General features: G+C 39.5%; 1 protein-coding gene across 2 annotated transcripts in view; it reads right to left on the reverse strand.

The window, feature by feature from the left end:
- The window catches only part of TNPO1 (transportin 1), an 81,994-nt gene that overhangs the window by 19,385 nt on the left and 38,047 nt on the right, over nt 1–24,562 (reverse strand). For both annotated transcript variants that reach the window (XM_064140375.1, XM_064140376.1), the window contains 9 exons: nt 23,447–23,596; nt 17,742–17,848; nt 16,575–16,708; nt 12,468–12,549; nt 11,708–11,830; nt 8,375–8,493; nt 5,961–6,021; nt 5,163–5,331; nt 2,833–2,985 (listed from right to left, as the gene is read on the reverse strand). In XM_064140375.1, coding sequence (XP_063996445.1) covers nt 2,833–2,985; nt 5,163–5,331; nt 5,961–6,021; nt 8,375–8,493; nt 11,708–11,830; nt 12,468–12,549; nt 16,575–16,708; nt 17,742–17,848; nt 23,447–23,596 — 1,098 coding nt within the window. The remainder of the gene's footprint in view (nt 1–2,832; nt 2,986–5,162; nt 5,332–5,960; nt 6,022–8,374; nt 8,494–11,707; nt 11,831–12,467; nt 12,550–16,574; nt 16,709–17,741; nt 17,849–23,446; nt 23,597–24,562) is intronic.

A 24,562-nucleotide genomic window follows, 5' to 3' on the forward strand; every position in this document is an offset into this window, starting at 1 on the left:
ATGGCTTTAGACTGCTTTGTAAAAACAGGCAGGGTGAAAGAGATGGAGGTTGCACTCTGTATAGAGGTCAACTACAGTAAGTAATTGCAGAAGTGCTACCAAATGCTTCTGGGTCATAATCAGAGGGGTAGTCTCTGAGGCAGACCTCACAGTAGGCATCTGTTACCAACCACTAAACCAAGATGATGAGATCAATGAAGTGATACTTGGGTCACTTAAGCAAATCAACAGCACCTGGTTCTTATGGGAAACTTAAACTACCCTGAAATTTGCTGAAAGAGCAACACAGCAGTTTACCTGACTGGAAATCAGGTTTCTGAAACACATAGAGGACTTCTTCCTCATAGAAATGGTAGGTGTGCCAGCTAGGAATGAGGCACTGCTGGACCTGCTTTGTAACATCTCAGTGATAGCCTTGGTTGCAGCAATCACAATATTGCAGAATTGGGGATAATGCTAAGCACACTAAAGATCAATTCCAAGACACAAGTTTTAGACTTTAGAAAGGCAAACTTCAGTGTGTTCAGGGCTCAGTTGGAAGGGACCCCCTGGGGAGTCTCTGTGGAGGACAAAGGAGCTAGTGAATGTTTGGAGTTTTTCAAGAGCATTCTCCTATACACACAAACCCAGCTCATGCTGTCTAAAGACAAGGGAAGTAGGAGGAACAAGAGACCCCCTGGCTTAACTGTAAGCTTCTGGGTCTTCTCAGAACCAAAAAAGAAATGTACTGGAGGTGGAAAAGTAGAACATCACCTAGTGAAGACTACAAAGACACTACCAGGATATGCAGAGATGCAATTAGGAAAGCAAAAGCTCAGCCTGAACTGGAACTGGCTAAAGATGTCAAAAACTTGAAGAAAGGATTCTTCAGATACATTAACAACAAGCAGAAATGGAAAAAGACTACAGGCCCACTACCACATGGAAAAGGTGAACTAGTCACAAACAGTACTGAAAAGGCAGAGATCCTCAACACAACCTTCACCTCTTTCTACCAATGCTGTTTAGATCCCAGGCCATGGGAACAAAAACACAGGTTGATGCAGACATATCCACCTTCAGCAAAGGAAGAATAGGTATGTCGACTACTGCGGGAGCTTGATCTGTACATATTGCTGGGCCTGGATGCTATCCACCTAAGGGTGCTAAGAGAGCTGACTAACATTGTTGCGAGGCCACTCTCCATATCTATGAGAACTCCTGGAGATCAGAAGTCGTCCCTGAAGACTGTAAGGCAGCTAACATCACCCTCCCATCTATACAACTGGTTACAAGGAGGATCCGGGTAGTTACAGAATAATTAGCCTCACTCTGACCGCAGGGAAGTTCTGGAACAAACCCTCCCGGGAACTGTTGCAAGTCAACCAAAGTAAGCGATTGGGAAAAGCCAGCAGGAATTCACCAGGGCTAAACTGTGCTTGACAGTCCCAGTCACCTTCTACACAGACTAACTTGTTTGGTTGATGCAGGGCAAGCAGTTGACATTGCCTACTTGGACTTCTCCAAGACTCTAGATGTGATCCCCCACAGTCTCCTCGTTGAGAAATGGACATGCAGTCTGTGTGATCTGTGGGAAACTGGCCAACAGGCAGCAGTAGATAGCTGTTTGTCAGCCTGGCAGCCAGACACAAGTGGGGTCCTTCAGGGATCACTATCAGGCCCAATGCTGTATTTTTGTAAGTGATCTGGATGCTGGGATCAAGAGTAACCTGATGAAGATCGCAGATGATACCAAAGTGAGTGGGGAGATTGATACTGCAGAAAGGAGAATCACCCTTCAGGAAAACTGTCTGAAACAGTGAGCTAGCAAGAACCTTATGAAGTTCAACAGGGACAAGTACAGGGCAAAATGTATCCAGGAATATATATCCCAGGCGTGCAGCCCAGACTGGGATCCATCAGGCTGGAGAGTAGTTCTGTGGAAAGAGGGATCTGGGGTCCTTGTCAAACAACAAGCTCAATATGAGTTAACAGTGTGCTGCAGTGGCAGAGAAAGCCAATAAGATGCTGGGTTGCATCAACAAGGGCACTACCAACAGAGACAAAGTTGTCATTATCACACTCTGCTCAGTATTGTTAGACCACATCTGAGAGTACTGTGTGCAGTTCTGATCCCCATTGTATGAAATTGACACATACAGGCTGTAAAGTGTCCAGAGAAGGGCCTTGAGAATGATGAGAGGCTTAGTAAAACCTGCCACATGAAGAAAGACTGAAAGAATTGGGTTTGTTCAGCCTTGAGAAGTCAAGGCTTAGGGGAAACCTTATTACCATGTATCAGGACATAAAAAGGGTGGCTATCAGGAAGATGGAGATTTCCTACTTGCAAGAAGTCACATGAAAAGACAAGGGGTAATGGGTACAAGTTACTTCTGGGGAGATTCTGATTGGACTCCAGAAAAAAAATTCACCGGAAGAGCAGCTGGCATTAGAATAAGCTCCCAGAGGAAGCAGTGGATTCCCTTACACTACTCAGTTTTAAGACTCAGCTTGACAGGGTGCTGGACCATCTCATTTAAACTATACTGTTACCTAGAAGGTGATCCTTGAGGTCCATTTTACCCTGGCATTCTGCGATTCTATGGTTTAATAAACTAACAAATATATGCTGCAGGAATTAGAAATTGAGAAATAAGTTATCTAAGTTATTTAGCCTCTCATGCATGCATAGACGGGAAAATGAAGAATTAAAGGAAGAAGAGATTAAATCACAGAAGCCAAAGCAGCTAACAACACGCACTTGTTCACATAAATAAATTCACCTGCAAGGAATCACAGAGATGCCTTAGAACCAATAAGAAATTAAGCAACCTGACATGCACTGTTTCTTACCTTCAGCAATTGCCCCAAGAACAAGGATACCGGATTCTTTAACTACCCATTCAGGATGGAAGAGCAATTCCTTCAAGAGGGGCAAGATGTGTGGCAGAAGTTCATCACGAAATACATTGGCGAGCACGTCCAGAGCAGCAGCAGAACATTTCCCTAAGAGAAATGGATAGTGTCAATGTAAAGTAAAATATAAAACGAAGTATAGGAAATAGGGCACACAGTTCTCATTTTTCAAATAACACAAATCCAGATAGCATATAAAAATGTGACTGCTCTAGAATCATAGACTCAACCAGGTTGGAAGAGACCTCCAAGATCATCCACTCCAACCTAGCACGCAGCCCTAACCAATCAACTAGACCATGGCACTAAGTGCCTCATCCAGGCTTTTCTTGAAGACCCCCAGGGACGGTGCCTCCACCACCTCCCTGGGCAGCCCATTCCAATGGGAAATCACTCTCTCTGTGAAGAGCTTCTTCCTAATATCCAGCCTAGACCTACCCCCAGCACAACTTGAGACTATGTCCCCTTGTTCTTTGCTGGTTGCCTGGGAGAAGAGGCCACCCCCCACCTGGCTACAATGCCCCTTCAGGTAGTTGTAGACAGTAATAAGATCACCCCTGAGCCTCCTCTTCTCCAGGCTAAACAGGCCCAGCTCCCTCAACCTCTCCTCATAGGATTTGTGCTCCAGGCCCCTCACCAGCTTTGTTGCCCTTCTCTGGACAAGTTCCAGCACCTCAACATCTTTCTTGAATTGAGGGGCCATCATTGTTAGACAACTTTAGCTTCCTCATCTTGAAATCAAAACTGTGGATCACAGGGCACTGTAATTTCATTTTTTTTGGAAAATATATTTAGATTTGCAGTATCTATACACAGCAGTGACAGCAGCAGCATTATGACTCTAAAACTATATTATTTTTACAAAGAGGCTTTATGGAAACAAATGTATTTGCACTTGTATGTTCTTCTAAAATAATAGTAATTAAAAAAAAATCAAAAGTCTAAATTGTTTGATCATAAGGCTCAAGATACATTCACCAGTAGTGAAAACTCAAGGCCTTTGGGAGAAAAAAAATATGTCCATATGTCTGAATCTCAAAGCATACTATAATGAGACTGCTTGAAAAATATATTTATGTCAGACTTAGCAGAGTATCACCAGCTAGTTTCTATTACTGAGCTTAAAAATCAGTTTGTGGCATGTTGTTTGGCTGAACGGCAGCACAACCCTCTGGTGTGTCAGCCACTCCTCACAGTTCTGTGTCATCAGCAAACCTGCTGACAGTGCACTCCGCCCTCATTCAGGTTACTAATGAATATATTGACTAGTATCAGTCCTGCTACTGGCCCAAGGGACTCTACTAGATTCAGGCCTCCAACTAGACTAAGTCTCCTTGATCACAACTCTGACTTCTTTCCTTCAACCAGTTCACAAACCACCTACCTAGTTTCATAGAACAGTATCATAGAATCAACTAGGTTGGAAGAGACCTCCAAGATCATCCAGGCCAACCTATCATCCAGCCCTATCCAGTCAACTAGACTATGGCATTAAGTGCCTCATCCAGTCTTTTCTTGAACACCTCCAGGGATGGTGTCTCCACCACCTCCCTGGGCAGCCCATTCCAATGCCAATCACTCTCTCTGTGAAGAACTTCCTCCTACCATCCAGCCTATACCTCCCCCGGCACAACTTGAGACTGTGTCCCCTTGTTCTGTTACTGGTTGCCTGGGAGAAGAGACCAACTCCCACCTGGCTACAACCTCCCTTAAGGTAGTTGTAGACAGCAATGAGTTCACCCCGAGCCTCCTCTTCTCCAGGCTAAACAACCCCAGCTCTCTCAGCCTCTCTTCACAAGGATTGTCACCTTCTTGTCACCAGCTTCGTTGCCCTTCTGTGGACACATTCTAGTACCTCGACATTTCTCCTGAATTGAGGGGCCCAAAACTGGACACCATTTGATCTCATCATTTAGACTACACATCCTCAATTTAGCTGCAAGGACACAGTGGGAGAATGTCAAATTCTTCTCTGAAATCAAGATAAACCACATCCACTGCTCTATCATCTACCCAACTGGTTATGTCCTCATAAAAGGCTATCAGGTTAGTCAAACATGACTTCCCCTTGGTAAAACCATGTTGACTGTTCCTAATGACTCTCTTGTCCTTGACATGCCTAAGGACAGCACCTAGGATAAGTTGTATTGTGTATTAAAAAAAAAATTAAAAAATCCAAGTATTCCTATACAGAAAATCGTCTAACTAATTCTTGTGTCACACAGGTAGCTCTATTTTAAAACAGTTTACACACTACTTTGACATACTTAAATTCCAGTCAGAAATAGTATCATCATCATCAAGTTCATCATCATCGTCATCATCATCTTCAATACCATCTTCTTCGTGTTGCTGGGCTACTGTCCGTGAACGATGAAAACGAGGTCTTATGTCCTGTTCACTATCTGGAATAGCTTCATCTTCTTCAACATCCCCCTGTTTTATCAGATAATGTGTCTTTTATCACATATCAAGGTTGCTATCCAATATCACTCATGGAAGTAAAGAATGTAATATTGATATAAAATTTCATAAAACATATGCAACATTCGCATCCCACTTGTACTGCCCAGTTAACTGAAAATGCCATTGTTCCTGCATTCTGCTGCTGCATTTATGAGAAAATGATAGGAAGATAAAGGCAGGAGAGTTAACCTTCACACAAGGAGGATAATTTGGAAGGATACTTTAAGAAATTACTCTTAATGGCAGTGAAACAGAAAGTAGTGATAGAGTAAATTCTAGTACCAAGCCATATTCTAGTAGTGTAGTGACAGAAAAAGCCATGTATTATTTCTGGAAGGCATTACAACTAATTCCAAACATTTTTTTAGGCTCAGCAGTTCACATATGACAGCTTTGTCTAAATGGAGTGGAAAGCAACAGGGGCAAAGCAGGAAAGTCTAGAGATTATTTTCCAGAAACATGTCAACCATCACATCTAGTCTTTGAAATAGGACCCCTTGACCTAGCAAGTTGATTAGCTTCTGATCTGAACCATTCTGACTTAAGGTCAGATGTTAAACAGATACTTTTAAAAATAAAATAAACAAGTTGAAGCTCACCTTTAAGAGAATAATATCAATCTCCGAGTATTTCATACCATTTACCAGCACAGGTATCAGCCTACAAAGAAATATTGATACGTGTCAAAATAACACAAAAAAGGATGACGTTTTTGAGTCGTAATTTTAGCTGTAACCCTCAGACCCACAGCTCAAAATAAAAAAAAACAAAACTAACAAATTAGCCTAAATAACAAAAGTTAGTATCCAAATCAAGATCCATATCATAAGGGTCAACAGCACATTGTGAAGTGTTGCTCATTCCAAATTACAAACTTAACTAGAGGCAGGCAGATGGCACAACTGAGTTTTAAATTTTAAAAACCTAATATCATATCATAAGGGTCAACAGCACATTGTGAAGTGTTGCTCATTCCAAATTACAAACTTAACTAGAGGCAGGCAGATGGCACAACTGAGTTTTAAATTTTAAAAACCTAATATTTGGAGTAAATTCATCATACGGAGAGAAACATCTTTCAGAAACTAAGTCTAAAGATCTAAGCAAGAATTCAAAGTCCAGTAATACACATAAGCTGTCAATAATAGTATTTATCACTTTATTTACTTGTGGTTGAAGACTGTTACCTCACTGTTCTTAAAGACCGAAGTCTAACTACATTAAGCTCTCCTATCCTTTCTTGATTATCTCAGTAAGACAAATCCCCAACATTGAGAGATCTTGAATAACCTGTACAAGGATTTACTTCATTATTAAACTGGTTACGGCTATGGGACTCCATCTGTATAGATGCATAGCTAAAAATAGTACAAAAAGAAAAGTCAAATACTTCACATAAAAATATATTCTCTACCAAAACAAAAAAGCCAAACCCACCCAGAACCATAAAAATATGTATTGCAAGACAAATCAAGGTAATAGTGACCTTGAGCTAACCTAGAATCAATTTCTCTATATTCTGCAGCTAACTAGTATTGGTAGCAGGCCAGCACTACTATTTACACATTGCAGTGGTTTATCCCCTTCTGAATTCTGAAGGAAGGAATACTAAAAATGCACATTATTGCCAATTCTTTGGCATTTCTTTATGATGTAACCTCCGTACAAGAAAGCCTGCAGTAGCAAAATGGAACAGGTTTTTAGAAGACCTTGTTCCACTTTTAAGTTTAAAAAGTTATGATTATCATCAAGAACTGACAAAAATCAGATAGCTCTCCAGTGTGCTGTAGAACATTTTGGTGAGAAGAATTAGATTATAGGCTGTGAAAAAGAAACAGCGGTGATGCCTACTTCACTCATAAGCTTCTTTAGATGTATAAAAACAAGACTACAAACACTGTTAACAGAGTTACTCTCTGTCTACGTCTGCCTGCACTTCTCTCTCTAATCTACTGTCTAACTAATCTGTCTGCTTACTAACCCCCCAGGCCAATTCTCCAAACTCACCTGGAACATAAGGCAAAGTCTGGGATAAGATAGAGGGGTGGAAAGGAAGTGGAAGGGTGCCCAGGTGCCCCTCCTGGGGACTCTGGTTTCTGAGAGGGGTGTTGTGTTTCTGTTTTACCTTTTTAACTTGTATATTTCTGTATATAGCTGTATATATTGTAAATACCTGCTTGTATATTGTGCTAAGCTGTAAATATAAAGCTTCATTCTGATTTCCAGCTTAGCTGAGTCTAGTCTGGGTGATTTACTTAAGTGTAACACCCAAACCATCACATATAGTCAAAGAGGACTCATCAACAAACAAGTTTGTGTTCAGCAAATGTGAAATATCATGAGAGAAATTTAATGCTACTCTTACTTGTGGTTTGTTGTGTGTTTGTTTTTAAATTTCAAGCAATCAAACCAAACAACCAAACACACACACCCCAAAAAAACCCAAAACATAAGTTGGGTATGATGCTGTTATAGCATTACTGTTCATGTGGGTCAAAGCAGCTTTAATATCAGTAGTTATTAATTACTAGTACCTGCTCTTATATTCAGAATAAACATCATGTGTACTGTGAAAGGAATGAGTACACTCAGGAATTGTACTATCATTCTCTAGTCTTCTGAGCTCAAAAAGCCAAAAGTAAAACCATTATAAACTTAGAAGTTAATTCTCATAATGTTGGTTCACCTGTTTTCAACTCCTATTCCTCTACTGCTATAGGAGATGCCTTCATCTCTATTTTTCTATTTACATTTGAAAACTGAACATCTGCTGATTTTTAATTGCATCAAATCTCTAATGCTTATTTTTGCTGAGAAGAATTAATCTTTTCTGTCTGCAATTCTTTTCTTCAACTCCAGACCTGGAGACAAATGTCCAAATAGTTTAAAAATCAATTCTGTGTATATATAAAAACCAAGTTAGATACATTCTCTGTAAGAGTAACCAGGAACAAGTCAACAGAAGTTTAAAGATAATTATTTCAAAATGAGAGCTGTAATTCTTAATACTTACTTAGTAAGATGCCGACATAGTACATCTTTACAAATTGGTTGCTCAGCCAAAGTCAGCCAAAACTCACAAGCCTCCAAAGCGACATTTTCATCTTGGTCCTGTGTCCTTTGAAGCATGTACTACACAATAGAAAAATAAATTACTTGTTAAAGAAGCTCTAAGTGTGCAGCTAACACTGCAAAGTGTATTAGAACATCAGACTATGCTACCACAGAAATTTTATTTCTTTGGGGCATGGGGGAGGAGCTGATGAAGAGACTAATGACTATCGTGAGAATAAGATAAGAGATTTCTTTCTTAATGTTGGATGATTCAGATCCTAAACATAACCAACTGCAGTTCTCCGTGATTTTTTTAAAATATATTTTATACTCCCACTTTGAAATTTTGAATAAAAAAAGAGTATAGTTATTCTGAATAAGATGGAAATACTTTATGTCCAGTACCATAAAACAGTTTCCCTTCCAAATCTTATCTTGATTACCTGACAGGATATAAATTAAGTAGAACTTACAATAAGAGGGGGATAAAGGGGTGGAAGGGAAAAGCCTCACATTGTTCCCACATGCATGGTAATTCAGAGATTCAGTATCAAATCTTAAAGCTTATCACACCTTAAAATGTAATCCTCCTTCCACCAAAAATCGTAACATACCTGCATAAACAAAAAGCTCAAGCAGACTCCTGCTACATCACTTTTATACACAACTGCCAAAGCAATTGTGTATAGTTGTGTTGCAACTTACAAAAACAGTAATTCCTACCTTCTTCCATGCCAGCTCTTACTTATCTAACAGCTTGTTCTCCATTTACTTTAAACATGATGGAAGTCTATGCAGCTACCTTGCTTCATATACAGATTTACAAGACAAAATTCTTTTTTTGGTTGCTTCAGAATACCATTTTATTCTCAAAACTAAATAGTATGTGTGGACTTTTTTATTCTTCTGCATTTCAAAGATGCAAGGCTTGCCCCTTCCTACAGAACTACACTAAAATGCAAGCCTTCACTCGAGTTGTCACTACTGTGATTGAGAAATAGTAAGAGATAGTTCTGGGTTCTGAGTTGTCAATAGATCACGCTTGGAGAAGATGAGAAACATCCGACTCATTGGCAGAAAGGCTTCCTTTAAAGCACTTTAAGAGAATTGGCATTGAAAATCCACTGATTTTGGAAAACAAAAGGTAATCTCTTTGAAGATGCTTCTCACACTGTCACTTCATCTAAGTACCTATTTATCATAGTATCATACTACATGCTTGCTGAAGTTAGACAGAAGCAGATTGAAAAGCAGATTGTGAGAAAGCCATATACATGGCCTGGAAGTCATATCAAGAACAGTGTCCCTAGTAACATAGCAAAATGTGGGAAGGGTATTTGAAAGCTTTTAAAATATTATCATACCAAATTTTAATAAATACTATTACCTGTAAGCTATAAAGTTATAGCTTGTAGCTGCTTTGCCACACTAAACTACAAAATATCACAGGAAGATTATTCAGTATAGTTTGATGTATTCTGTCACATAAGCAATGTTGCATCAGCCTTGTTAAGTCAAATAATCAAGATAAGCATAGTGGAATATGCTAAGTATTAAGAAGAACGTATATTTTGAGCAGTAACAGACATGGTTTTGTCTGAAGAAAGAAATAGGGTGCAGAAATCAGGATTTCTGCTGAGAAAGACCTTAGAAGTTATGGCTTTGGATAAATAATACTCTGCAAGCATACAAGTGCAATGTAGTAACTAAAACGCTATGTTTATCTACTTCTGACACAACCTGTTACCAAGTTCTCAGACAAATATTAAAAACCTCTGCTTCTGCTCACCTAGAAGTGTATCCTCAAAAATCACTGAAATACAAAGTAATTTATTTATACTCCAGGAATTTGGCCAGAAAGTTTAAACCTGCCTGCTTCAGAAGCATGATGCCCACTTAGCATCAAGTTTCTTTAAGACTTCACTTAGCCGCAGCATTTTCCTTGGAGGCATTAAACTAAACCTGCCTCACTTGAAATGTAGAATGACAGTCTGTTCTCAGATATTACATCTGCACATAGTAGGATGTATACGGAACTGGGAAAATTTGAACAATACATACTAGTCCCAAACCGAGGAAAAGAGCATTTGTTACAAAACAGAAAAATCACTAGTACTGTATTTTGTAGAAAGGAAGCCTATTATTAGGTTTCCCAATGGCAAAGTATCAGATACCTGTGAACACAACCTCGAATCTTTTATTTTTTCTGCTTGGTTGGTGATACCTACCTACAAAATCCAGAAGTACCTTACTGATCTCATGAGGCTGAAAAGCCAGAGAAGTTATCGTTTATTGACAATATCATCTCCAAAGTCTTATTCTGTCTTAAAAAAATAGGATCACTCAACCAATAGAAAAAAAAAATATCATCCCTTCACCAACAACCCTTGCTTTTCCTGTGTTATGCAAGAACGTGTCTGCCAAAACTGGTGCTATGAATTCCAGACAACATACTGGAAGACTTGACAGCAGACCAAGGCTGTCAAAGGTCACATGATGTGTACAGGAGCAGATTAAAAAAAAGGAAAATGGCAGCTTAACACCTTTTTTGTGCTGTCTGCACATAGTCCTTATGGAATTTGACACTGGGCTGATCATCACTTGTTCACATAAGAGCTGCATGATAAACATTATGATCTTAGATTTATTTCCAGTCTGGTAAGTGGCATATATTAACATGAGCTAGAAACTACCAGTATTTCTCAGAAATATGGAACTTACAGCTCAAATCCTTGAGCAGACAAAAAAAATTAACTGACTAGTCCTCTTGTAGACAAGTCTGCACTAAATTGATAATGGTAAAAGGAACTACCAAATGATATTAACCCCTACAACAGAATGCAATGGAAGGGAACTTCATCAGTACCTCAAAGACCATCTCAGCTATACAAAATAGCATGCCTTATCCTTGCTGTGGTCAGCAAGTCCCAGAAAAAGTCACAGCTTCAACGTATGACCAACTGCAGTACCAGCACTCACACTAAGTTTTTGACATGACCTTTTCCCCTGGAGTCAAGCAATGCTTGGCTGCTCCATAGTATAGCTGATCTCAGCCATTTCAAGATCATCGGATTTAATGAAGAATAAACAGTGGCTATAAGCATTACCTGTCGAACCCAATGTCAAACTGACAATTAGCTAAGAAGAAAGTGTTGCCTTCTCAGTCTTGACAGAAAATGAAGAGTTGACAAATGCAAGAGTAAGATAACTATTTTGATTAATTCTTTTTGCTATTATTTCCACAACTCCAAACAGATTTTTTTCAACATGTGGTATGAAAAGCAGGACTCACCTCAACTATACTAATCATATGAGGAAGCAAGCGATCCATTCGAACTTCCAGCAACATTACCAGAGCACGGCAAACATTTTTGCGTACTTCAGGCTCCTCATCACCAGCCAGTGCAAAAAGATTCTGTTGGAAAGTAGCATAAGTTGAAAACTCTCAGATAGTCTAATTGAAATTGTCTTTAAATGGACATTACTGTCAAAATAAGGCACATACATATGTACTTCTGTACTCTCCCACTCCCCACCTCAAAACATCATTTTAAAAGACATATGGTGTAGCAAATTAATTCTTCATACTCTTGATGTGTATTGTACACATAAACAAAATACTGCAGTGTTTTTTTCTCCTAAACAAAAATGAAGTTCCAAGACTGAAAAATCCATCAGGACATAACAGCAGTAAATCAAATACTCTAGATAACCCAAAATACCACCTCTTCTAAGCCATATTCAGAAAAATCCAGACTCAGTGATGTAATCATTTTTCCATCACAGGTGACACCTTTATGCAACAAGTGTTTCCTCTGTTTATGAAGAGGAAGCATTTTTCAAAATGCTGTTTTTTGGGCCTGGAGAGTGCTTAGGCTAATCAACCCTGAGCATGAGCATACCGAATGAACTTCAGTCTATCGTTACTGAAGCTAAGGACAACAACAAGTGTCAAGCTTGTGAGTAGAGGTGGCTGCAGAATTTAGTTCAAAACTCTTGATAAATCCGATACACAATTTGACTTAACCCCACAATCAAGAATACACACCCACCTCAATAAAAGAATCTATGTGCAACATAAGAGCTTGAGTTCTGCTGATGATAAATTGATTGACACACGCAACAGCATGAGATCTAAAAATGAAAGTTGAAATATATATTTTTCATTAATTAAAACCATTTTCTAAACTGTACATAGGCATCAAAAATAATGTAGTTTTCCTTCCTAACGTCAAACACCTTCTAAAGGCCAGAAGGCACAATCTGTGTACCTGCAGTATTACTAAGCAAAATTATCAAATTACATTTTAAGCACACTTTCTACTTGAATCATTTAACAAATATTTTAAAACAATTGGTAACTAAAAACCCAATCAGGATGACTACACCTGACATATTTGTTATGAACAGTATGCAAGGATGTTCTTGAATATATCATGATTCCTGACCCAGGTGGCCAAGAGAGCCAGTGGCATCCTGGCCTGCATCAGGAATGGTGTGGTCAGCAGGAGCAGGGAGGTCATTCTGCCCCTGTACTCTGCACTGGTCAGACCACACCTCGAGTACTGCGTTCAGTTCTGGGCCCCCCAGTTTAGGAAGGACACTGAGATGCTTGAGCGTGTCCAGAGAAGGGCGACGAGGCTGGTGCGAGGCCTCGAGCACAAGCCCTACGAGGAGAGGCTTAGGGAGCTGGGGTTGTTTAGCCTGGAGAAGAGGAGGCTCAGGGGTGACCTTATTGCTGTCTACAACTACCTGAAGGGTGGTTGTGGCCAGGAGGAGGTTGCTCTCTTCTCTCAGGTGGCCAGCTCCAGAACAAGAGGACACAGCCTCAGGCTGCGCCAGGGGAAATTTAGGCTCGAGGTGAGGAGAAAGTTCTTCACTGAGAGAGTCATTGGGCACTGGAATGGGCTGCCTGGGGAGGTGGTGGAGTCGTCGTCCCTGGGGCAGTTCAAGGCAAGGTTGGATGTGGCACTTGGTGCCATGGTCTAGCCTTGGGCACTGTGGTAAAGGGTTGGACTTGATGATCTGTGAGGTCTCTTCCAACCTTGGTGATACTGTGATTTCCCTACAAGTTAGAGTGCTGAAGTTTTCACATGCCCTTCTTTGTCATTATGTATCTGTGTTTGTAGTATTTTTAGTATTTAGTGAGGCTGAGAAGTGTCCAATAAGATAGCTTAAGCTTGGAAGAAACACACACTAGTAGGTACTTACTAAAACATTTGTAGTGGAAACATACTGAAAAATAAAGCATTGTTTTTCCTATTTCACATAAAGCCATTATTTACAGGTTCTTTTTCAGAGGAACAAAACTAAAATTCCATCAGTAAAGGCACAAGACAAAACTACCTGTGGAAGCCTTTGAAAATCCACTAAAGTATTTTTACTAATGGAAGTCCAAACTCCTGTTCTGATGTTTCTTGTAAGAGTGTCTCATAAAACATTCTTCAAAAGCTATCCCTTGAAGATTTACATACGAAGCATTTTACTGACACTACTAGTAGTTGTCATACCACGTATTGAAACCAGGCTGCAGATCAGCAGGTGTCCTGCTTTAAAACTGTTTAACAGTCTGAAAGCCACAAACATTCCAGCACAGAAAAAAGTTAAAGACTACTATGTGGCAAGAAAGAAAAGGCATGTTTTTCTCCAGCTTGCTCAGCTTTCAAGAAATATATTTATCTTTCCACAAGAGAAATTTCAAGCTTTGCTACATATTTCAATCAGTGTACATCTATTTCACATGAGTTTCTAAATCTTATTTGCATCCCATGACATGTGCTGAGCTACACCCTTCCATAAAGATCCGCCACTTCCAAGCGAGAGAACTTGTCAACAGTTTTTAAATGGGAGTTAAAACACACTTTTTACAGGAAGGTTCAATTTGGAAAGCACCTCTGTAGGCCACCTGGTTGAACTTCTCTGAGCACAGACTCCCTACAGTCACCTGCCCAGGACCATGTTCAGATGGTTTTTGGTTATCTCTAAAGATAGACTCCATCACCTTTGTGGGCCATATGTGGGTGGCAGTGCTTGGTCACACTCACAGTGGAAAAAAACAAAACAACCCAAAATCTGTGTTTCCTGATGTTCAGAAGGAATGTTCAGTGTTTCATTCTGTGCCCGCAGCTTCGGGTCCTGTCACTGAGCACCACTGGAAAGCACACGGCCATGCCTGTTTTGCTCCCTTACTTCAGGTATTTACATACATTGGTGAGCTCCCCTAGTCCCTTCTCTCTCAGCCTTTCCTCACAGATGAAAAGCTCCATTTTCCCCATCTTCACAGCCCTTTGCTGGACTCACATCAGTGCAAGTGAAACATGGACGTGCTGAAGAAATGGGTTAACATAGAACTGAGGTAAAGTAACACAAAGAAAACCTCCAGGCTGGGACAAGGAGTTGAGATACAGGGCTTTAGTGAGAAAAATAATACAAAATTACCACAGCCTATTTGCAGAAAAAGTGCAGCAAAATGCAGAAAGTAGCAGAAGCAGCCAGCAAGGTAAGCAACAACCTCTCCTATCCTGTGCCAACCCCAGGGAAGAGCCCAACACCCCAAACCTGGAAAATGAAAGCAGCAACCAGAAAAAGGAAGCCTGTATCAGGAACAGTGTGGCCAGTAGGACCAAGGAGGTTATTCTTCCCCTGTACTCAGCACTCATCAGACCACACCTTGAGTCCTGTGTCCAGTTCTGGGATCCTCAATTCAAGAGAGATGTTGAGGTGCTGGAATGTGTCCAGGGAAGGGCAACAAAGCTGGTGAGGGGCCTGGAACACAATCCCTATGAGGAGAGGCTGAGGGAGCTGGGGTTGTTTAGCCTGGAGAAGAGGAGGCTCAGTGGGGATCTCATTGCTGTCTAAAACTACCTAAAGGGAGGTGGTAGCCAGGTGGGGGTTGGTCTCTTCTCCCAGACAACCAGCAACAGAACAATGGGACACAATCTCAAGTTCAGCCAGGGGAGGTGTAGGCTGGATGTTAGGAGGAAGTTCTCCCCAGAGAGAGTGATTTGCCATTAGAATGGGCTGCCCAGGGAGGTGGAGGAGTCACCATCCCTGGAGGTGTTCCAAAAAAGCCTGGATGAGGCACTTAGTGCCATGATCTAGTTGATTGGATAGGGCTGGGTGCTAGGTTGGCCTGGATGATCTTGGAGGTCTCTTCCAACCTAGTTGATTCTATGATTTCTATGATTTCTCTCATGTTACAATCTGGAGTTCAAGCCTCATAATACTTTGCTTCAGCCAGCACTTTCATTTTGAAGCTAGTATTGACATAAGCACGGTATAAATAGCAACAGATTCAACGCAACCCATGACAACTGGATTGTCCATAACGGGACACAATGCTCTACGTATGAACTTATCTAGAAGATGAGTGGAACGGATCACCTCCCTTAACCAGCTTGCAACTGTACAGCCCAGGACACCATTAGTCTTCTTTGTGACAGCAGCATACTATTAGCTCATTTCAGGTTAAAAGCTACCATTCTTTGCAATTAATATTACCAATAACTACTTAATTCTGGATTTTTTAAATTCTATCTCATATTTCTGTAACTTTGAGCAGATTAAAAGAGTTTCATAGTGAAAAGATTGTGAACATATCTCATTTGACTCAGCTGAAAAATACATAGCTTCCTAAAATTTTACTGAAGTTAAACCAGAATTTATTTAGCAAGAGCTCAGCAACTATTGACAGCAAAAAAATTGACTGTCCCATTGCTGAAATCATCATAAAAGGAACACAAAATTCTTCTTTCTAGTCATAATATTGACTTCTAACTGCAGCACAGACATTTCCATAACAATACATAAAAACTTAAACTGTTTTTCAAAATCACAGGCTGACTGTACATTTGGAAAATGTGAAAAGGGGTGAGGTTACTGAATAAACTAAGCAGACAAACATGGAAATTACTGGTGTATGCAATCTCTGTGGATCTCTGCAGGACCATTTAAAACAACAAAGCATGTTTTGAAGAGGCACTTAGTGCCATGGTCTAGCTGACTGGATAGGGCTGGGTGATAGGTTGGACTGGATGATCTTGGAAGTCTCTTCCAACCTGGTTGATTCTATGATTCTAAGAGATCTCCAATATGTCAACTATTCTGCCTACTTTAAATAACATTTGAGCAAGTAACTGTAGTTCAGCATATAAACTGACCTTATTTTTGGACTGCTGTGCTTGAAGAACTGCAAGAACTTCGGTATCATGATATTGAGTGGTCGGTCCAATACGTCACTATCTAAAATTTCAGCAGAATCTTCACATATCTTCTGAAGAGCACCAAAAGCACCCTGTTAGAAGAAAGTAAAAATATCTTTTTTTACATACTGAAGAAAGCAAAACATCAGGTTTTGTACAGAACAGGTAATTTCAGCACAATACAGCAAATGGAGATAACTAAATATGGAGTTAAACTGAAACACCCTTAAAGACATTTGATTTAAGCACTTCATACCAGCATCTGTTAGCTCTCACACTGTGTGAGTCAGTAATGGCTAAGTGTTAATTTTAGCATTCCACACTTGTCTGTTCAAACAATCTTAAAAATGCTTAAAAGATAGTTCTTTGAGAAACATTCAAGTGCAGAAGTATCCAGTTGAATTACACATACAACTGTGTTTCCTTTAATGGTTTGCTATGTGGCAAAACCAGAATTCTGGATGGTCAGTCTGAGTTTTACTTATTCTGTATATTGAGAAAGCAGACCTAAATCACTACCCTGCATAGCATCTTGGACCATTACCCTAAGTTTGAGGATTTCTTCATACAAAATGTTTCCCATACTTTCATGGAGACAGTAGCAAGTAATTAAAATCATGTGATCATAGATTCGTATCTTTCTGTAAATCATAAAGGGCCTTTTTTTCTCCTCACAGTTTTAAACAGCAAATATAGTATTTATTTTGATCCACACGCACTAAACAAAACAGCTCATTCAAGTCTGATATAGCAGCAACAGAGTGCTTTTTCAGATTAATCTACAAGAAAAATGAACTCTACTTTTAAGAGTAAATTTAGGGTCAGATTATGTTGATGATTCCTAAAAGATCAGGCATCAGAGTGGTAACTTCATAACACTTCTCAGCTGACATCCTGTGACTACACATCTCCAGTCATATTCCACTCTTATGCAAAGAAAAAAAAATTCTTCAATTGAACAGTAAGAACATGGAATGCAGACAGAAGAAAAAGTATCAGATTTGAAGCCACAGCTCTTAGAATACAATATATGTGCATGTATACACAGATGCAGTTATTGTATACATACTCAGTGTCTATGAAGCATGATTAAGATGATAATCATTTTATTTAAAGCCTCTTTACCTCACAAGTATTGTAATCTTCAGAATCCAACAGGCTGCAAAGCTTTGGTAAAAGTTCGGGCCAATTCTGTAATTCTCCTTTTGAGGCAATAGTTGTTATCAGAATGCCTAAAGGAATCAGAGGGATGAAAGAAATAAGCTCACATGTACCTTCACATGTTTCATACCAATTAGTCTCTTCTCAAAGATACAAGGAGTTAAGAAATTTCTCATTTTGTTAAGAGCCTACAAGCACAAAAAGAGGAAGTACATTTAATTGCAAAGGTGAGCTGTTCCTTCCTGCCACCATGAAAGGCTCAGATGTGATACCAAGCACAAATTCCAGATAAGGAAATCATTTCCAAGCACTGCAGGGCAGATTTAGCTCTAAATTTACTAAACACTGTACAAACCTTGACCTCCAGTAAACATACAGTATCCACGTCAAGTCACTTCTCCTTTATTATGATACAAAATCATGAATGCAGCAATCTGCCATTCAATAAACTTAACAACCCAGTGGTAAGTTGTGTTCACAATTCTACTGTGTTTACACAAAACACTGTGAACACGTTCTAAGACTGAGATATCTATTAAAAGCTTACACATTACGGCAGATCATCCAGTGATCAGCTGTAGGGGTCGGCTAAATGAGATCCCAAACAGACAGGTCAGTCCAGAGAATCACTAATTCTGTTTCCAACACACACAGAAATCCCAGGAGAAAAAAAAAAGACTAATGAGGTGACAGGAACAAGGAAGGCTGCTTATAAACTAGGACTGAATTTGAGTCCCTTTTGCTCAAGCCATAATTAAATGGGTAACATAATCCATTATGCTAATGGCAGTTACTTCTAATGAGCATAAACAAAGAGCAATGTGACGCTCCTACAACTACAACTCAGAATCTTCCAAGTGACAAAAAACAGCTTTCCTAAGCTTTTTCCATTGGGCTAATCACAATGTGGGTGTTTTGGTTTTGTTTTTTTAATAAAATGTTAAATTCTTGTTAAATATACAAGAATATAGGATAACAACACAGAGCAAAGGACATTCTGGACAAGATACACAGTAACTGAAAAGGTATTTTGCATCATATTTGATTTGATACAACAGGCTGGAGAACCCACAAAGGGCAAAAAAGAAGAGAGCTATAAAACACAATTTTACATCTCCAGAAGTAGTTTCTATTCATCTCTATTCGTAACTGCAGTTGAATAGAAAGCCTATAGAGATCTATGGAATCTTAAAGATCACATTTCTCCTGAATGTTATTCAGGAGAATATTATTCAGGATGCATTAATAGAAAATACTTAAGCTTTGCTGGATAGCAATGATCCACTTAAAAAAAATTAAAATCTGAATGTCACAAAAAAGAACCAAATAAATGAACATTCTTGCCTCCTAGTAAGAAAGTCCTTAAATTGTAAAATTATCTCCCCATCTTTGATCCAATACAGGTTTGTCTGTACAAGTCACAGGTTTAGAAACAAGCATAAGAATGATATTCCTGGAACTTCTCCAGACTAGACAAGGGACAGATGTAGAAAGTCTCAAAGGAGTAGGTAGTTTGGGAAAAGAGTTGGTTGAAGATGTTTTCAAGGTCTTAGAAGTGGCTTCAGAACTATTTGAGTATTCTTATAACATGTGCAAGCTTTCACAGCTGAAGAGAAGACTATTACACAGCTACTTAAAGCATTCTTCCAAAAGCCTTATCCCACAAAGCAATTGGATAACTTAGGAAGAAATACTTTCAGATGCATCAGCAAGAAATGACCTGAGGCCATGGCCCCTTGCAATACAGATATAAGAAGTTCTGACTCCACAAGTCATTATGAACACTTTACATAGGTGCACAGGTCTACAAAGAAGGCATTTAACACTACACTAACATCTTTTACATGTAGAAACATACTTCAGTGTTGACAGTAAGAATAGTATCAGACTAACAAAACTTTAACAGATGTAACAGCTATAGCATTTGACATTTTCCAAAAGGTTTTAAGAACAATAAGGAAACAATCACATAAAACAGAGGTTTAGGCACTTATGTTCACAATAAGAGGAATCTTTGAGGACTTCTAGCGAGCTTCATCTTCTTTAAAATGTGAACTTTTTTCCAACCATGCGTTGCTTGCTTTGGCCAGTAGATAACAGAAGCCAGAAGAGATCAGCCTTTCTGTCTTTCCCTGTAACACTTTGGACAGAAACTTGGACATTAGAAGAATAATCAAAGACACCTATAGGACGACAAAGGGATCAGGCCCAGCCAGCATGGATTTAGGCAGGGCGGGTCCTGCCTGACCAACCTGATCTCCTTTTATGATCAGGTTACCTGCCTGGTGAATGTGGCAAAGGCTGTGGATGTAGTCTACCTTGACTTCAGTGACACCACCTGCCACAAGCAGCTCTGAGCAAGGCTAGCAGCTTGGACAGATTAACTCTGATATGGGTTGAGAACTGGATGGAAGGCCAGGCCCAGAGAGTGGTGGTGAATGGTGCCACATTCAGTTGGCAGCCAGTGGTGTCCCCCAAGGATTAGTGCTGGGCCCAGTCCTGTTCAATATCTTTATTGATGATCTGGACCAGCGGATTGAGTCCATCATCAGTAAATTTGCAGATGACACCAAGCTAGGAGCAGGTGTTGATCTGTTGGAGGGTAGGAGAGCCCTGCAGAGGGACCTGGACAGGCTGGATGGGTGGACATAGGCCAATGGAATGAGATTTAACAAGGCAAATGCAGGATTCTACACTTTGGCAGCAACAACCCCAAGCAGCACTGCTGGCTAGGGACAGAGTGGCTGGAGAGCAGCCAGGAAGAAAGGGACCTGGGGATACTGATATATAGTACCTGAACATGGGATAGCAGTGTGCCCAGGTGGCCAGGAGAGCCAATGGTATCCTGGCCTGCATCAGGAACAGTGTGGCCAGCAGGACAAGGGAGGTTATTCTTCCCCTGTACTCAGCACTGGTCAGGTCACACCTTGAGTCCTGTGTCCAGTTCTGGGCCCCTCAATTCAAGAGAGATGTTGAGGTGCTGGAATGTGTCCAGGGAAGGGTGACAAAGCTGGTGAGGGACCTGGAACACAAGCCCTGTGAGGAGAGGCTGAGGGAGCTGGGATTGTTTAGCCTGGAGAAGAAGAGGCTCAGGTTTGACCTCATTGCTGCCTACAACTACTTGAAGGGAGGTGGTAGCCAGGTGAGGGCTGGTCTCTTCTCCCAGACAACCAGCAACAGAACAAGGGGACACAATCTCAAGTTGTGCCAGGGGAGGTGTAGGCTGGATGTTAGGAGGAAGTTCTCCTCAGAGGGAGTGATTTGCCATTGGAATGGGCTGCCCAAGGAGGTGGATGAGTCACTGTCCCTCGAGGTGTTGAAGAAAAGCCTGAATGAGGCACTTAGTGATATGGTCTAGTTGATTGGACAGGGCTGGGTGGTAGGTTGGACTGGATATCTTGAAGGTTTCTTCCAACCTGGTTGATTCTGTGATTCTTTAAGTAAAAAAAAATAATGAATTTAGCAGCTTGCAGCTCTTGGACAGGTTTGGCTAGAACTGACAGTAAAAATTAAGGCACATCCTTGTGACCAGCATACTAAACTGCAAGATAAGAAATTTGAAACTGAAAGTCTTTACAAATCAAAGATCATCTTTGTAATGAACTTCAAAACAGTATTACAGAATCTGTTAAGATATTTCACTTGAAAAATATTAAAACAAATACAGGAGTATTGTTAGTTGGACTAACAGAGCAGCAAATATACAGGAGAACCAACTTCAGTGAGGTGCCAGAAATTGATAAAAAAATAAGCATGGCTGTCATGACACCATCTCCTAATCCAGTGTTTCAATTAGATATAACTCTTGTTTACACCATCAATTTAACAACAAAAAAAGAATAAAACATAAAGAGAAGGCATCTGTGTTTCAATACTACAATGGAAATAACAGGACAGAAGGAAGGCTGGGGTTTTCAGGGTCACATTTTGCCTCTGTAACTCCCAAAGTTGATTTCTGAACTAATCCTAAAACCCTGAACTTCTGACAAAATCTCTTCTGATAAATCAGTCATTAACTTTCTATTTCCTTCAGCAATGAAGTTCTCCCATCCTGGCACTACTCTTGAACACCTGACTATTTCTCCTGCTTGCATTTAAAACCGGAGCTACACTCATGTCCTGCCCAGACTAGATTCCCCAGAAAGTCTTAAAAACAGTTACGGACACTTTGTAAATAGATGACTGTTTCCTGGTAATTTTATGGTTTCTTAGCATTCTCAAGATTTGATAAGCAAACTAGGTAGTCCAACCTCGCTATTAAAACAAAAGGCTACAAAGATCCAGCTTTTAACTACTTCAAATTGAGGAGTATAAAGCACATGCTAAATAGCCAGTCTTACACAAGCATATAGTTAATCGGTTGCTACGCATCTTCAGAGTTCACATATGCTTGAATAATCTCTACAGAGATCACTTAAAACTGAACAGTAATTAAGTTACTAATCCACAACTGGTTTGTGCTAGGAGAAATCAAAGAACAACTGCTTGAGAAAAACAATTTCTTCTCCCAAGAAAAAACATGCCCCACAAACCATCACTAACAAAGAATCCTTAGATAGCAGCCCAAATGAGCTGCAATGTATTCTCAGTAATTTCTACTCTATTCCACTGACAACTGCTATGAGCAAACTAGCAAGTGTGACTCTCACAATCTGAAATCATACAAGCACCTGAGAACCAAAGACGTGTTTCTACTGTCATTAAGAAAATAGGACATTAATAAAATTAATAGTAAAGCAATCTCACAAGTGAGAAAACAGCAGGAAAAAAGCTGAGGTGAACATTTTTCTCTAGTCCACTATCTAGATGTCTGGAGAAGAAATCCTAAAGAAGTAAAGAATTCTAAAGGATCAGTAACTATTAGATTATTTTGTAAGAGGATTCAACTGGTACAAGTTCAATTTCTTTCTGAGCTGACACCCACTCGCATTGTCTTTAAGGTACTTAAACATATAATTATATTTTTATCTATTTTTTTGAGTGAAAAAAGACAAGTGGTACGATTGTGATAATTGGAAGAAATCACATTCTCAAACAGAAGATAGAAAAGCAAAGTAAAAATGATGCAAACATGCACATTTTGTCCAAGATGTGTACTAAGATAATGTATCTAGAAAATCAGAAATCAATCTAAAGAACACTTCTAGTGGGAGCTAGGTATTTTTAAAGTCCATTCAAACCCAAGCCACTCTATGATTCTAAGATATCCCACATGCCACATTTTATCTGCTGTTTTCTGACAGAAGGTATTTTAAACCAGAGGCCCATTATGCAAATCTATTATGTATGGTATGATGATTCCCTGAAGGGATGTGCATGTGGGGTATAGGAAATCAACTAACAGAAGTGTTTCACTGATGCAGGCAGAGTATTGAAATAATTCTGAAGTCAGACCTTTATCTTGTTCCAGTTTTTACGTATAGAAATTGTCACCAAGATCAATTTTAGTACATTCAAATAAACTTATGTTCTGTTACATTTCAAGAGGTGTGAACTCAACTGCTAAATCACATCTAACTGAATAGGAAGCAAAAATAAGTATGACTTTTGTATATTCTCAATAAATATGGGCATTAAAACTTGTGACAATTACACAAGCAAGCGGTTTTAGGAATTTAATGATTTTTTACATTTCAGTAAGCAGAAGACAGCAATAAGAGCAAACTTACCCACTGTAGCTCTGATCAAGGGGGAGGAATCACCAATGTTGTTCAGACATTCGCTTTTAATGAAGTCAGTTACTCCACTGGGAAAGTTGTGGAAATGTGCTTTTACGTTATTCTTCAAGATAAGACCACTCAAGGAACGTGTTGGTTCATCTGCAAAAGAAAATAATTACGGTCAGCCTTCAGGCTCAGGAATAAGGCACATTTCCAGAACAATGAGAGGACAGCAAAGGTTATATAGATACATGAATCTTTATTCTCTTGTCTCTCCTTCCAACTGCACCCATCACTTCACATACCAAAGTGTTTCCGGTTCAGAGCTCGCTGTTTCTATCTATTCAAAATTAGAATACCAGTACCATAGACTCTACATTTTAAGAGAAAGTTTTGTATAGAGATAGTGTCAAGGAATAGATTTGAAGTCACAGGATATATGAGACTCATGAAGGAAACTGGTCAAAGACAGACATTCTGATTATACTGACTGGCTTGTTGCCATACTGATACTTGAAAATACGGATGATAAACCTGCTTCCAGCATAGTAAGATATAGAAAAGATGTAGGGACTGTGCAGTAAATTCTCCATCACCTACTCTCACAGAAACATGCTGTTCAATTTTTCAGCAAAACAAGGTATTGCAATCCTTTCAGATAGCAGCTGTTCTATTGATCTACTAAATTAATAATTAGAGAAGGAAAAAAGTGTTTGAACCATGCTAACAGGTGTCATATTCTCTTTGCTGAGTCCGCTTTGATAGTAAAGTTCTCTCTTTCTGGGATAAAAGAATGGAAAAAGAACAGCCTAGATTTTTCATTTACATTGGAGCAGACTCATATTTAGTTCCTCAAGATACTTATGCCCTTGTTTCATGTTACTTGTAAAATATGTTGCTGGTGAGATCTAGATGTTCCACACAAAGTATTAGTTTATAGTGTAAGAAAAATTACAGCAATTCTAATCAGCACAGGAAGCTACATTTTAACTAGAATTTTATTTCATTTTTTTAAATGAAGCCGTGACTTTAAGAAATAAGGATGTTCAAAGTTCCTATGAGCCAAGAATTAGTAATGAAGCAAAGACACTAGTAAGCTCTCTTTCAGAAATAGGCAGGTTAACT

This window comes from Pogoniulus pusillus, chromosome Z (genome assembly GCF_015220805.1).
Source record: "Pogoniulus pusillus isolate bPogPus1 chromosome Z, bPogPus1.pri, whole genome shotgun sequence".
In the NCBI taxonomy this organism is placed as follows: Eukaryota; Metazoa; Chordata; class Aves; order Piciformes; family Lybiidae; genus Pogoniulus; species Pogoniulus pusillus.